This window comes from Alosa pseudoharengus, unplaced genomic scaffold, assembly GCF_046254945.1.
Source record: "Alosa pseudoharengus isolate Yale_2024_CS ecotype anadromous, Long Island Sound unplaced genomic scaffold, YU_APseudo_1.1 YU_APseudo_1.1_scf_10, whole genome shotgun sequence".
NCBI lineage: Eukaryota > Metazoa > Chordata > Actinopteri > Clupeiformes > Clupeidae > Alosa > Alosa pseudoharengus.
The window spans coordinates 1374672-1388041 of NW_027468565.1; the positions used below are offsets into that span (position 1 = coordinate 1374672).

The 13370-nt window shown below is 39.3% G+C and overlaps 1 protein-coding gene across 2 annotated transcripts in view; it reads right to left on the reverse strand.

Moving 5' to 3' along the window:
- tmtc3 (transmembrane O-mannosyltransferase targeting cadherins 3) overlaps positions 1 to 13370 on the reverse strand; it is an 83341-nt gene that overhangs the window by 40727 nt on the left and 29244 nt on the right. For both annotated transcript variants that reach the window (XM_076302623.1, XM_076302625.1), the window contains one exon: positions 6541 to 6793. In XM_076302623.1, the coding sequence (XP_076158738.1) occupies positions 6541 to 6793 (253 nt within the window). The remainder of the gene's footprint in view (positions 1 to 6540; positions 6794 to 13370) is intronic.

Sequence of the window (13370 nt, forward strand, 5' to 3'; positions counted from 1 at the left end):
AGTTATGCTAACTGTACTAACTAGCATGCTAACATGCTAACCATGTTACTTAGCTAATCATTTTTAGCAGTTTTGTTAAAAATGCTAACAATGCTAACATGCTAATCATGTTAACTAGCTACAGTGGGTAGGAGTCATAGTTGATGACAAGTAACAGTTACAATGGTTGAACAGTTAAAAAGTTCAGTAGTTTAAAGGGTTAAATTGTTTAACAGTGAAATATTGTAGTGAGGACTTTTATTTTGAAACAGTTTTTGGCAGAGGAAGCAGTTGAACAGGATGTGTAGTCTTAATAGGGCCAGTTTGTATGCTTAAAGCCTGAGACTGGCAGTTGAAACAGGTGGCCCGAACACCTGCCATAGGATTCTAATTGCTTAACGGCTCTATTGTGATGTCATCAGCCCATGTTAAGTCTATGGGAAAATTTTGAGTAGTTTTTAATTAATAGTTTAAAAAGTATAAAAGTTACAAAGATGAAAAATACATAGCCCACATGTCCTAAGTAAGACCTACGTAACATAGTTTGAATGAAGTTTCTACGTTAAACGGTTGAAGCTGCATTAACTGCGTTAGAAGAAGAAGAACTAGAAAATGCAAATCCAGGGAATTACCATTGCATGTAAATGCAAAAAAGCTGCCGTGTATAACATTAAATTACTTACAGTATGATTATTCAGATTACATAGACGTGTCCAGTATTCTTGAAAACCATTTAGGCCTACTTGATTAGATGTTAGCTTAGAGTATATGACAGTCAGTACAAATAAATTGTTAATTCAATATTGATCAACATTCTTTGTTTTAATAGCCTACAGCAGAATGATACTCAGAATACACTAATAAACACTTAACAACCAATGTAAGCTTGAAGTAAAAAAAAAAAAAAAACACAGTTGTGTGTGTGTATATATATATACAGAACTTGATAATGCCAATCATATTATCCTAAGACAGATCTATTTATCAGTGGTAATTCTGAAATGGCAGCAAGAGCTAGAGGTCTCAGTTAAGTGTAATAAATAGGTCACTTTTGATGGTGATATAGACTGAAGAACAAGATTCAGCCCTTCAGATGATCAGTTTTAGACAGAACTTAGGTTAGAATCTTAATTTTCACACAGCACAGCTCAGGTCTAAAAACAGAGGTCTAACAGCACAGCTAAGTTTCACAGATGTCACAGCACATGATTCAAATGTATGCATGCTTCATATAGTTGTCGGCATAGTCCTCCTGCAACAATATAATACTCAGAATGTCTCAGTGTAGATCTCAGATCTACGTCTATAGTTCAAAAGTATGTGCAGATATGTTGAGATATGGTCACATGTTTTTTAGGAATTAATGTTAGTGTTAATGTCAGCGATGTATGGTTGGCAGGATGTGCACACAGACAGGCACACACATAATGTATTACACGGTCATCACCACACTGGTCTGGTCCCTAAAAGACAAAAGCAAACAAGTTAGAGTTATACCAAAAACATGGAATGTGTACAATTGTTCAATACAACTTAGATATTTAAGTGAGGTTGTTGCACCATAAATCTGTAATGGTAGTTAAATATACTAGCCTATAGTATTTCACTGCAAACAAAGCAACATTTTGTGTTTTATTAATTTCTGTTTAAGGATAGTTGACAGCCAAACAGTTTAAAGTAAACAGCTTAGAACACTTTGTAGGCAAAGGGTGTGTTGTTGCTGTTGTTGATAATCATAAACTGAGTCTTAAGGATGGACCATTCTGATATTAAGCATCTTGATAACCAACTACACTATATCTTACAGCTTGCTAGGTCTGTTATCCACATTTGTTCTACAGATTACGATGTAGGCCTACTTTAGGATGTAGCCTACAACAACTGGGAAGCTTTAATTTATAGGCCAGAATAATGCAGAAATGAGTAGCCTAGGCCAAGTAAACATACTCTGTAGCTATGTTGACAGCACAAACGTTATACCTCAACTTCTGTAGTGTGTTTTAACAATACTTTGGTCATATGGTCCGTTTCCAAACAGTAAGGTTTTCATCAGGTCCCTTTCCACAGGTTATCAAGAGCCAGATAGTATAACGCTAGTTAAAACGCTACTGGTTAGTGAGCAAATGTAACGTTAACGTCACTGCTCAGCTGGGAGCGACGTTAGGTTTGAATGTCGTTAGCTAACGTTATCGAAACCTACAGCTAACCGGTCAATTTAAAGTGACGACTTATTAACGTTGATTAGGTGGGTTTCATAACTTTCCTTACATAATAAATATCAACGGATAGTAGGCCTATAAGTGCTAACGTTAACTATTCCCCAAACGTTAGAACTACCGAGTTTGGCTACTTGTGACCTATCATTTCATACATAGCCTAGGCCTATAGTAGAATGCTACATAACATAATGTTTGACGACATAAATAAGTCAAATACCAAAAATCGGACCACTTACCTTGTCTGTAGTTAGAGAAATGTGCCTCTGGAGGAGAGTTTTACGAGCAAGTAAAGTATCACGGCAGGTCAAAACGTTCAGAAGATTCACGTTCACAGCTCCAGTGATAGAAAGATTGCAGCGGACCAGCTGTTGATTGCCTTCAGGTGCAGCTGTCACGTCATAATGCTAAAAGTTGCCGCCACGGCGGTCAATGTTAAGTCTATGGGATTTTATTGCTCTTTTATCGTAAATATCTCAAAAAGTATAAAGTTCACAAATATGAATACATTCTACGATTGTCCGTTACAAGAGCTTTGTAGGAGTCTTTGAATGAGGTCAGACGGTTCAGCGGTTTCAGTCGCATTAAACGTTGAATTTGGTCGGAAGAAGAATAATAAGAAGAACAGCGATAATAGTCCATTGCATTTACATGCAATGCAATAAGAAGAAAATGCCTAGGAAGAACAGTACAGTGCATTTTCATGCACTGTAATAATAATAAGAAGTTGCCTAGGAAGAACAGTACAGTGCATTTTTATGCACTGTAATTATTATATCATTATTCATCATCCTCTGACTCCTCTGAAAGGAACTTGTGTGGATTGTCACATTGTTCATTTTGACACGTTCCACAGGCAGCTGTGCAAGGTAATCCATATCTTCTACACGAACAGCGGAGTGTCTTGCAGAAATGCACACAATTAAGAACAGTTGACCGTCTCTGTACTTGGATCTAACATGAAAGAGTATTTGATTGAGGTTGATTCCATTCCATTCGGTAATCAGTATCTGAAAGCTAAACTGAGGGAGCGGTACGGGAATGACATATGTTTCACAGAAGGGAAAGGTTTTGAAGGCATGGTGACACTGAGAGAGAAAACATCATGCATCCTCAGGTCCTACTATAAGAACACTAAAAAAGGTGGAGATGAAGAGTCATCAGTGACCTCTTAATCTGATAAAACATGAAAAACACTTTCCTAGGCTGAATAATGCTTCAGATATAGCCAAAATTAGCCTCTGGTGGCCATCTTGGACGCCATCTTAAAAATGACAAGTCTTTGAAAACGATGAACTGATACTTTAGTGTGACATATATGACTCAGTGACCGCTAAATCTGATTAAACATGAAAAACACTTTCCTAGGCTGAATAATGCTTCATAGCCAAAATTAGCTTCTGGTGGCCATCTTGGATGCCATCTTGAAAATGACAAGTCTTTGAAAATGATAAACTGATACTTTAGTGTGACATATATGAATCAGTGACCTCTAAATCTGATTAAATTCTGGTGGCCATCTTGGACGCCATCTTGAAAATGACCCCTTTACTGGGGTCAGATTTTACTAGATTTTTAATATGTTATTAAGTACATCTAAAGGTATCATAATCAGTTGAAAAACCTTTTGTATCAGTGAGTAGGCCTATTGTGTAGGTTAATATACAGTTGAAGTAGGTCTAATCTTTCGTTTCCTTGCGTTTCTTTTTTAATAGTTAAGTGGTTCTTTGTCTGAAAAAGTTGGAGAAACGTATTAATTAAAAGTATTAATGTTTTACTCCGCCACGCTAGATGGTGATATGCGCCCAAACGCAACACATTCCCCAAACTTTTCATCTTAGCTAACCTGGGGTTACCACAGGGTTGCAGCAACAGCACATAAACTAACCTACAGGAAAGCTGCTGCGCATGAACTCATTCAGAATATTTTGAAAATGTAACAGCTAGATATTCTGTCTTCTCATTTTGTAGACGAGAGATTTTATCTTAGTTTTTGTTTCATGCAAAACATTTTAGTCTCGTCTTTTTTCATCAACAATAATGCATCTTAAGAGAGTCTTAGTCAGTGTTTCAGGACATTAGTGCAGTCTCATCATCGTCTCGTCTTAGTCATGCACGATATATTGTTATAAAATCGCGATCTCGATTCACCCCTTTGCGCGATTTAATTTTTAAATGACTTCGATTCTCATTTAATTTTATGAGTCGACTGCATCACAAACCCTACTACTTTTTTCTGTGAGCCTTAAAAGCACTTCCAAGCGCTGCAATGCTCTCCCTTCTTTCACAAAGTTCAGGGCTTCATCCTCAGCCAATGACAAAGCGCCTTTCAGTCACGTATTTCACTGGTGGAGTGAGTACGGTAGTTCGAAAGCCTTCGAGGCTGCAGCATCATCAAACTGCGACAGGAAATAAACAAAGTTGATGTTGATTAAAACCCAGGTAGCCTACTAGCAGTGTTGGGGGTTATGAATTACAAAGTTACACGCTACTGTAATTTAGTGCATTGCCTACAATTCAAATTTCAGTAATTAGTTGCAGTTAGGCTGAATAACTCGTCCATTACTGCGTTACTCACAATATCTCAAATATATTGACTTATTTTTTCCATAGCAGCACGCAGTGATTTCTTATTTAAAATATAGATTAGATGCATTCTTTCATTGTAGAGATAAGAGCACGCATTCTCTCCCTGCACTGCCCTCCGTCAAACAGGTTGGCTTCAGCCCGCCCTGCACCGCTTGTGCAAGGACTTGTCATGCAGACTACAACTGTCGCGGTGTAGCCTAGACAGTTTTATTCAAAATTGATGCATTTAAGTTAACTTAGCAAAGTTAGTACACATGGTTAATCACGTTGTCAATCGCAAACGCTAATTTACTCAAACGTCTCTCTACCGAACTACATGGCTAAAAATACATTGAGTAGCCTAGTGAATCAGCCAACCACTCAAACCGAACTGAATGGCGAGTTGAATGTTAATTCTCTAAAAAGCAAGCAGTTCAAGAGTGTGCTAAGAAATCATTCTGTTTTTGATACTGCACTTAAATTGACAATTGACAAGCTCCATTTCTCTAGAGACTGAAGCTGTAGCTGCAGTATGTTGATTGACATGTTTTAGTTATGTAAAGATATGTTCAAGTTCAGATAGAGCCTGTATCAGGACCATATTTAGTTCAATGTGCAATGTACTATTTTTGGTAGCCTTCTGTACTTAAATGGCCAGTATTTTCTTTATTCATCGAAGCCTCTGTTTACAGGCTTGTAGCAATGCACAATGTGCTATAGGTGACAAAATCTATGTTTGGTACTGCCAAATTGTTTTGTTTGGTCATGGTTTATGTGTGCAACAAATATTACACTTAGTGAGGGGGGAAATCGTGGCAGAGAATCGTGATATCAATTCTAAGCTAAAAAATTGTGATTCATTTTTCCCCGAATTGTGCAGGCCTAGTCTCGTCTGACGAAATTAACACTACCTCCCACCCGGAAATAAACGTTTGCCAATGGATCTAGGCCAGACTCTCTGCAAAGTCAGGCTAGTATATTTCTCCTAAATTCACCAAAAGGTAGCATTCTACATGCACTGCCACGACTGTGATCCAAAATATATCATGTGTAGTACCGTTGTAAAGCTGTTTTCCTTGCATGCCACTGTGTGATCCAAATATGGACACTTCCTTTGTTTCAGCAACTAATCGCGAAAGTTCAAAGGCGAGTCTAGGCTGAGAACGTAATCTCATTGGCTGTGTTTCAAGGCTGTTTTCTCAAAACGAGTTTCCTCTCCCACTCTGAGCACGAAATCTCCACTTCAAAAGCACTTACATACACCAGACTTTCTAGACTTATGCCAAACTATATTTAGAAGATTTTTACAGAGGGGTTTGTTAATATATTTTCCTTGCCTGATTAATATGACATTTCATAACTAAAAACTTCCTGGCAAAAATCTATTTTTTTACAGCTATTGACAGCATATTCTGATTTACATGATAACAAAAGCAGATATCCATAAAACACTCTGTAATTTTCCCCCCCATCTAATTTGTGAACACAATGAAATCATAATTTTGAACCTGGCTCAGATTTTGTGCTTTAATATGTACGAAAATGAGCGCATATTTAATTAGATAATGCCTAATTTGCATATGTAAACATTAAATTACAGAAAATTTGTAATACATTTTTTTCTCATATTAATGTAAATAATCAACTGGGGAAGTTTCATAGTGATATCTGCTAGTTAAAAATTGTACCCTATTCACATGTAGTGTCTCGCCTTAAGATGAATATTAGTTGCAGCCTCATCATGTACACATCCAACAATACCAAGGTGTAATCTCACCATTATAACTGTTTTTCCTGAGCTGTGTGCATCTCGGAGACTCTGACAGGCTAGAACCCCAACAAGAGAATAGAAGGCTGCGGTTGCAAGGTTACGGGTGTCCAACAGTGTCTCAACCAATGGAATGGTACCCATGGTCCAATCACAACAGAGCTCAGATGGATTTAGTAAGAGCCACGCATTGACTGGTAGAAGATAGTTGAACGTCAGCTGTCTGGTTGGTGTAGGGCTGACCGCTGCTGGATTATCAAACCTGAAGAGGAAAACATTTTTATTTTTTATTTTTTAGGGATCATAAAATGGTGCTGTATGGGTTCAGATATGCCCAAAATGCTTCCACAATATAACAAATTCATCCGTCAGCAACAATATACATCATTGTTTCTACTTGTCCTACAGTTGAACTTTTCTGTCAGAAGAAAAATATTACAAAAAGATATCATGCACAAAAATATATTATATTGGGGCAGCCGTGGCCTGCTGGTTAGTGCTTCGGACTTGTAACCGGAGGGTTGCCGACCAGTAGGCACGGCTGAAGTGCCCTTGAGCAAGGCACCTAACCTCTCACTGCTCCCCGAGTGCCGCTGTTGTTGCAGGCAGCTCACAGCACCGGGATTAGTGTGTGCTTCACCTCACTGTGTGATCACTGTGTGCTGAGTGTGTTTCAATGATTCACGGATTGGGAAAAATGAAACCAAATTTGAGACCAAATTTCCCTCACGGGATCAAAAGAGTATATATACTTATACTTATACTACTTGTATATGATTGCAAGCTGTTTATCTTTCTGAATTGTCGATACCATATATTATACAATATATTATTTGAATGTGCTTTGCCTAGTAGGTCATGTTCAGAGCAGTAAAGACGCCTGGAATTTAAAACTGGAATCTCAAACATGAACTTGAATGGTGTGTCTCTGTGTGTCTCTGTGTGTGTGTGTGTTTGTATGGAGCTCGTGAGGTGACATGAAAAAAAAAAAAACGAAGGTTAAAAAAAACAAAAAAAACTGAGAAAAGGTATGTACTTGGGACAAACACTGACTAGGTTTGCGAGATCTTGAGTTTGTTTTGCGAGATCTCGAGTTTCTTTTGCGAGATCTTGACTTTCTTTTGCAAGATATTGAGTTTGTTTTGCGAGATCTCGAGTTTCTTTTGCGAGATCTTGACTTTCTTTTGCGAGATCTCGAGGTTCTTTCGCGAGATATTGACTTTCTTTTTGCGAGATCTCGAGTTTCTTTTCTTTTTTTGCGAGTCTCGCAAATCCATCAATGCATTATGAGAACTACTAGAAATGTTCCGGAGAGCTTTAGCCACTGGAATTAGGTTGCAGTTCCTTATTTTGGCATCTGCGTTGGTCTGAGGTTGCGTTCCACACTGACTGACAAGCCAACCTAGTCAGGGTGCGATTTGTGAAAAAAGCCGAGGGGGGGCGGGGGCGTCATCGCTCCTACACATCACTCCATCCTAAACCTCGATTTCAATAGTCAATTTGATTTTAGAGGCTTTAAAAATAAGTTAAAAAGTTTCGTTTCCCTTTCTTTAACTTGTTTAGCTGTATTCTCCAGTGCAGTGAACAAGCCGCTGCATTCTGCAGTGAGTCAAGACCAGAAGTTAACGTTACCGGCACACACACAGTAATAGTCTTTTGATTTTAGACAGGGCCGGTTCTACGTTATTCTGTGCCGGGGAGCAACACGGCCACGACCGCAACAGCCATTATGGTCTAGGTATAAGCACGCAGCACAGGCGAGCATAGGCTACCAGGAGAAACATCAACCAATTCAGATCAATTAGTTAAAATAATATAGATGAACCATACAATTGCAAGCGACCATGCCACAGCGGGCTACTGTATTAAAGGCTGTGTTGCAGGGTTCATTTTCCAACGAATTTGCACAATTTGCTTGTTGATAATAAACATTTAAACTGTTATCCATTGTATTTGATGTTGTTGGGTATCACAAAACGGAATATAATACGAAAAAGCAGGTACTATTTCACAGCATTTGAAGTGATTCTCCTTTCCCCCACAATGCATTGCATTACGTCACCTTGGGGAGACTACAGACTAGAGCCCTGCACTCCCGCGGGAGTCCCGCGGGACTCGCGGGACCCAACGCAAAGCAGTGCGACGCGGGACAAATATTGAAAGCTCCTTGCGGGAGCGGGCGGGAGGGAGAGCGCACAGCGCGGGTGCGGGCGGGAGCAGTGATAAGCGGCAGTCCCGCGAATTAAAAAAGTGTTTTAAAATGTAAAATAAAATCATAAATTACCTATTGGTCAATGTATATCATATATATAACACAATGTGCTGGATATTATATTTGGTAGCCTATCTATTAATAAACATTTTTGAATGTAGATTTGCAGATGTAATAATGCAGATGTAATAATAATTAAGATTATGTTATATTTTCAATATTCTGGATTCAGAAAAGGTAGGCTAATATTTTCTCCATTTCACTTGTTTGCATTTAAGCCTAAATCAATTGTAATGTGAGCTGGCTATGCTCAAATGCTCGAGGGGGCAGGGCATTATGCGGTGTTTAAAATTATAACATCACTTCTTATATTTTTATTTCTTATGTAAACGTAATGAAGCATATAAAGAATGTATTATTCTTAATATCACTGTAGATTAAATTGGTAGGTTTGCTGGGTATTGCTGTGAAACCTAAGCAGCTGGTGCCACCGAAGGCGCTTCATGCACTTTGGAGAAGGATCCGTCAGTGATGCGCTCAGCTTAGCGCAGCGTGTTTAATTCCTCAAACCAATGTCAATAACTGTCTTGAGCAGTAGGTGAACGTCGGAATCATGCGGGAATTGCGGGCGGGAGCGGGACAATGTATTACAGTTGCGGGCGGGAGCGGGACTGAAAATCATAATTCTTTGCGGGAGCGGGCGGGAGCGGGACTGAACACTGCGGGAGCGGGCGGGCGCGGGACTGGAAAATCTGTCCCGCGCAGGCCTCTACTACAGGCCTCTACTACAGACCACTACCCTGACGATGTCAATGGCAATCAATCACGAGCAGTAGTTATCGAAAATATTCATGCTGAAGACACGACCAGCCTAATCGGCGGCGGCTAGAAGCTAAGTTATCTAACTGGGGTGGCTCACAGGTGGGACTAAAAAGTTAGCCCAGCTAGCTATCATGATGCTTCATATTCTGATCTTCTGACTAAGTTTGCCCGGTAGCCTACTTATCTGAACTAACGACATGATCACTATCACTAGATATAAAGAACATGTTGACTTTCATTCGGTGCTGTTCACTGACAGTAACAAAAAAAGTGTCGTAATGTTAAGCATAATACATTGAACTGAATAGGTGCATTATGTAGCCTCATAACGAGGCCTCTCAAATTCAGAAAATTGCATTAAACTAAAATCGGAAGACATTGTTATCTTTGTTAGACCATAGGGTCGTTGTCATATAAATGCTGTAACGAAATTCGAAGTGTATATATACAAACTTTATGTTGGAAGTGTAACCGCGACCGTTTCCCATAGGAATGCATGTAAAACATACCCTCCAAAACGAGACCTCCCGAAATTCAGAAAAAATACTAAATTGATATCAGGCACCGTTATTACCATTGGTAGATCATAGGGTAGCTGTGATATAAATGCTGTGACGAAATTCGAAGTGTAAATATACAAACTTTATGTTGAAAGTGTAACCGCGATGTCCATTGAAATGCATTGAAATGAATGAAGCGCAGATCAAGTAGTCCCCAAAGTCAACGTCATCACCGAATTGCGTACAAAAAACCCGCTAATGCTAAAAACAACAAAAACTGGCATTTAACACCATTTGGAGACATTTTTAAAATGATATACATATATTGAGTGCTTTATGTACCCATTAATCAACAGTGGTGTTTAACCTGCAACACAGGCTTTAATGTCATCATTGTCCTACCGTATCCTCGAACTCGTCTATTGCCCGAATGTGAAGCCAAGAACCATAGGCCTACCTTCTTTGCATTCTCTCCCTCCTTTTTTGTATTTTCTATCCTCTGTTTATGTTCTTTTTTCTGGCTACCAAATTTGTTTACAGCCATTTTCCCACTAGTTTTGCCTACCAAGCATACGCGTAGCCACGGCCAGGCCTGTCTACTTGTCAGTCTTGCCCGTCCAATTAGGCTTTCCTTCGTTTACGTTCACCATCTAAAAAAGACGTGCAAGTCAACACTGCGCTGATAGTTCAAGAATCAGTAAAATCGCATAGGCTACAGCCGGCAGCTCCGTAATTGTCAGGTGTGATGAAATGCGTTCATATTGCACTTTTTATGTCATAAACGCTGCATGCCTATGAAAAGGCTTTGCAGTAGGATTGTCCGATGGTCAAGCTGTTGCTTCAATTTGTATTTTAATTTATGCAACGCACCGATGCTGGGTTCATGCAGTTCTGCGCAAGTTTAAAATGTTTAGCCGACAGCATAATGTGTCATTTTTGTACAATAAGTTCCACTTTTCATGTCATGAATGTAACATGCCTATGATGAGGCTTTGAAGTTGCCCAATATGGTCAATCAATTGTGTTTCATGTGACGCACCGAAGCTACATTCATGCATTGTTTTGCTCCAGTTGGAATTTTTTTTGCGTAATTTGTCAGCTATGATCAAATGCCTTCAATAAATTCCACATAAATATAACATGCCTATGATTAATGTTTGTATGGCCACCCATTTGAACATTTCTGGCTACGCTACCGAGAACAGAATCTCTCAATCTCACATCTTGACAGGTCACGTCTAACGTAGCCTACTTCTCCCCACGAGCCTAACTTTTGCTACATTTTTAAAAATAAATCGTTATCAGCCAATAGGGAAACTGCAAGAAACAACAAGCAACAACGCTTTAAGCTGGTACTGTAAGGGAGACACATCGATGAATGCACACTTAATGCAGAATCACCACAGAAAGCGTTTATTTGATTATTTATTTTTCTGCACCCCCCCCCCCCCCCCACCCCTCCAGACCGGGCCGGTGCTGTTGCTCCCGTTGCGTCTCTTTCAGTGATTTCGCCGACAATGACACTGCAGCCTGGCCTACATTTACGCGCGAAGCCCGTTAGTTTTGCTCTTGTTCGCCGCATGCTGGCAAAACAAGACACTGCAACGTAATTTCAGTGACTGAAGCTCTCCAGAACGTTTGTGGTTCTGCATTGATGGATTTGCGAGATCTCGCAAAACAAACTCGAGATCTTGCAAAAGAAAGTCAATATCTCGCAAAAGAAACTCGAGATCTCGCAAAACAAACTCAATCTCTCGCAAAAGAAAGTCAATATCTCGCAAAAGAAACTCGAGATCTCGCAAAACAAACTCAAGATCTCGCAAACCTAGTCAATGTTTGTCCCAAGTACATACCTTTTCTCAGTATTTTTTTTTTTATGTCACCTCACGGGCTCCGTATGTTTGTGTGTGTGTGTGTGTGGATCTGCTTATTTTTCCAATCTCCGATCCAGCTATTTTGTCAATATCGGGGGCCGATATCCGCTTCTAATATCGGATCGGTGCACCCCTAATTCTAGATATTCTAACAAAGTATTATTAGCTTGTGATTAGGGGTGTCAGGTTTAACACGTTAATCGTGATGAAATAATTAGTGATCCTAATGAACGATACATCATTGTAGTTGGACAACTCTTTGCCAATCCTGTGATTTTAGTCAATATATACTCTCCCAACTCTGATGACAGTAATTTCTTTCAGAAATTATTTTCCACTATTCCTCATTTAAGCAATAGTTTTCTCTTGATAGGAGGATATTTTAATCTAGTACTAGATGTGACTCTGGATAGGTCCTCTAATAACTCCCCAAATCCCTCTAGATCCTCTGGAGTCATTAAGGACTTCATGACTCAGTGTGGCCTCACAGATGTCTGGAGGTTTCAGTTTCTCCAAGCCAGAGCCTACTCCTTTTTCTCTAATGTACACCATACCTACACCCGCATTGACTATTTCCTGGTTGATAATAAGACTGTTGCCTAAAGTTAAGACTATTTCATATAGTAGTATTGTCATCTCTGACCATAGTGCCATCTTACTTAATCTTAACATCCCCAACCGTCCGCCCTCTAATAGAACATGGAGACTCAACCCTCTCCTCTTAGCAGACAACCATTTTGTAGAAGTCATCTCCAACCAAATTCAATTCTTCCTAGAGACAAATACCACCCCTGAGGTCTCATATGCAACAATTTGGAAAACGCTGAAAGTATATATATGTGGGCAAATTATAGCATACTCCTCACAAATGACAAAAGTAAAAAAAATCCAAATGATCTGATATTTCCCAACAAATACTTAACATCGACTCAAAATACACCCAGTCCCCAAACCCAGAACTTTACAAGGACCGTTTAAGGCTACAATCTGAATTTAACCTTTTATCCATTGATGAGGCTACACGTCTTCTTTTGAAATCAAGTCATAACGTTTATGAATTTGGGGACAGGGCGAGTAGACTGCTGGCACGACAAGCTAGACAAGATGCGACCTCCCGCTCTATTACAAAGATTCAGTCAAATCAAAGTCAAAGTCAAGTCAAAGTCTGCTTTATTGTCAATTTCTTCACGTCAAGACATACAAAGAGATCGAAATTGCGTTTCCTACTATCCCACGGTGGAGACAAGACATATTTTACCAATTAGGTCCACAGACAAACATAACATTCAAGTAAACAATATCTAAAAAGTAAAAATAAGAAGGCACATACAATGAAGAAATAAGAGCAACAAAATTTGGTTGAAATTGTGCAATTGTGCATACAGTAGACAGTCAATATAATAGTGCAAAAGTCAGGCCAATAAATGGCTG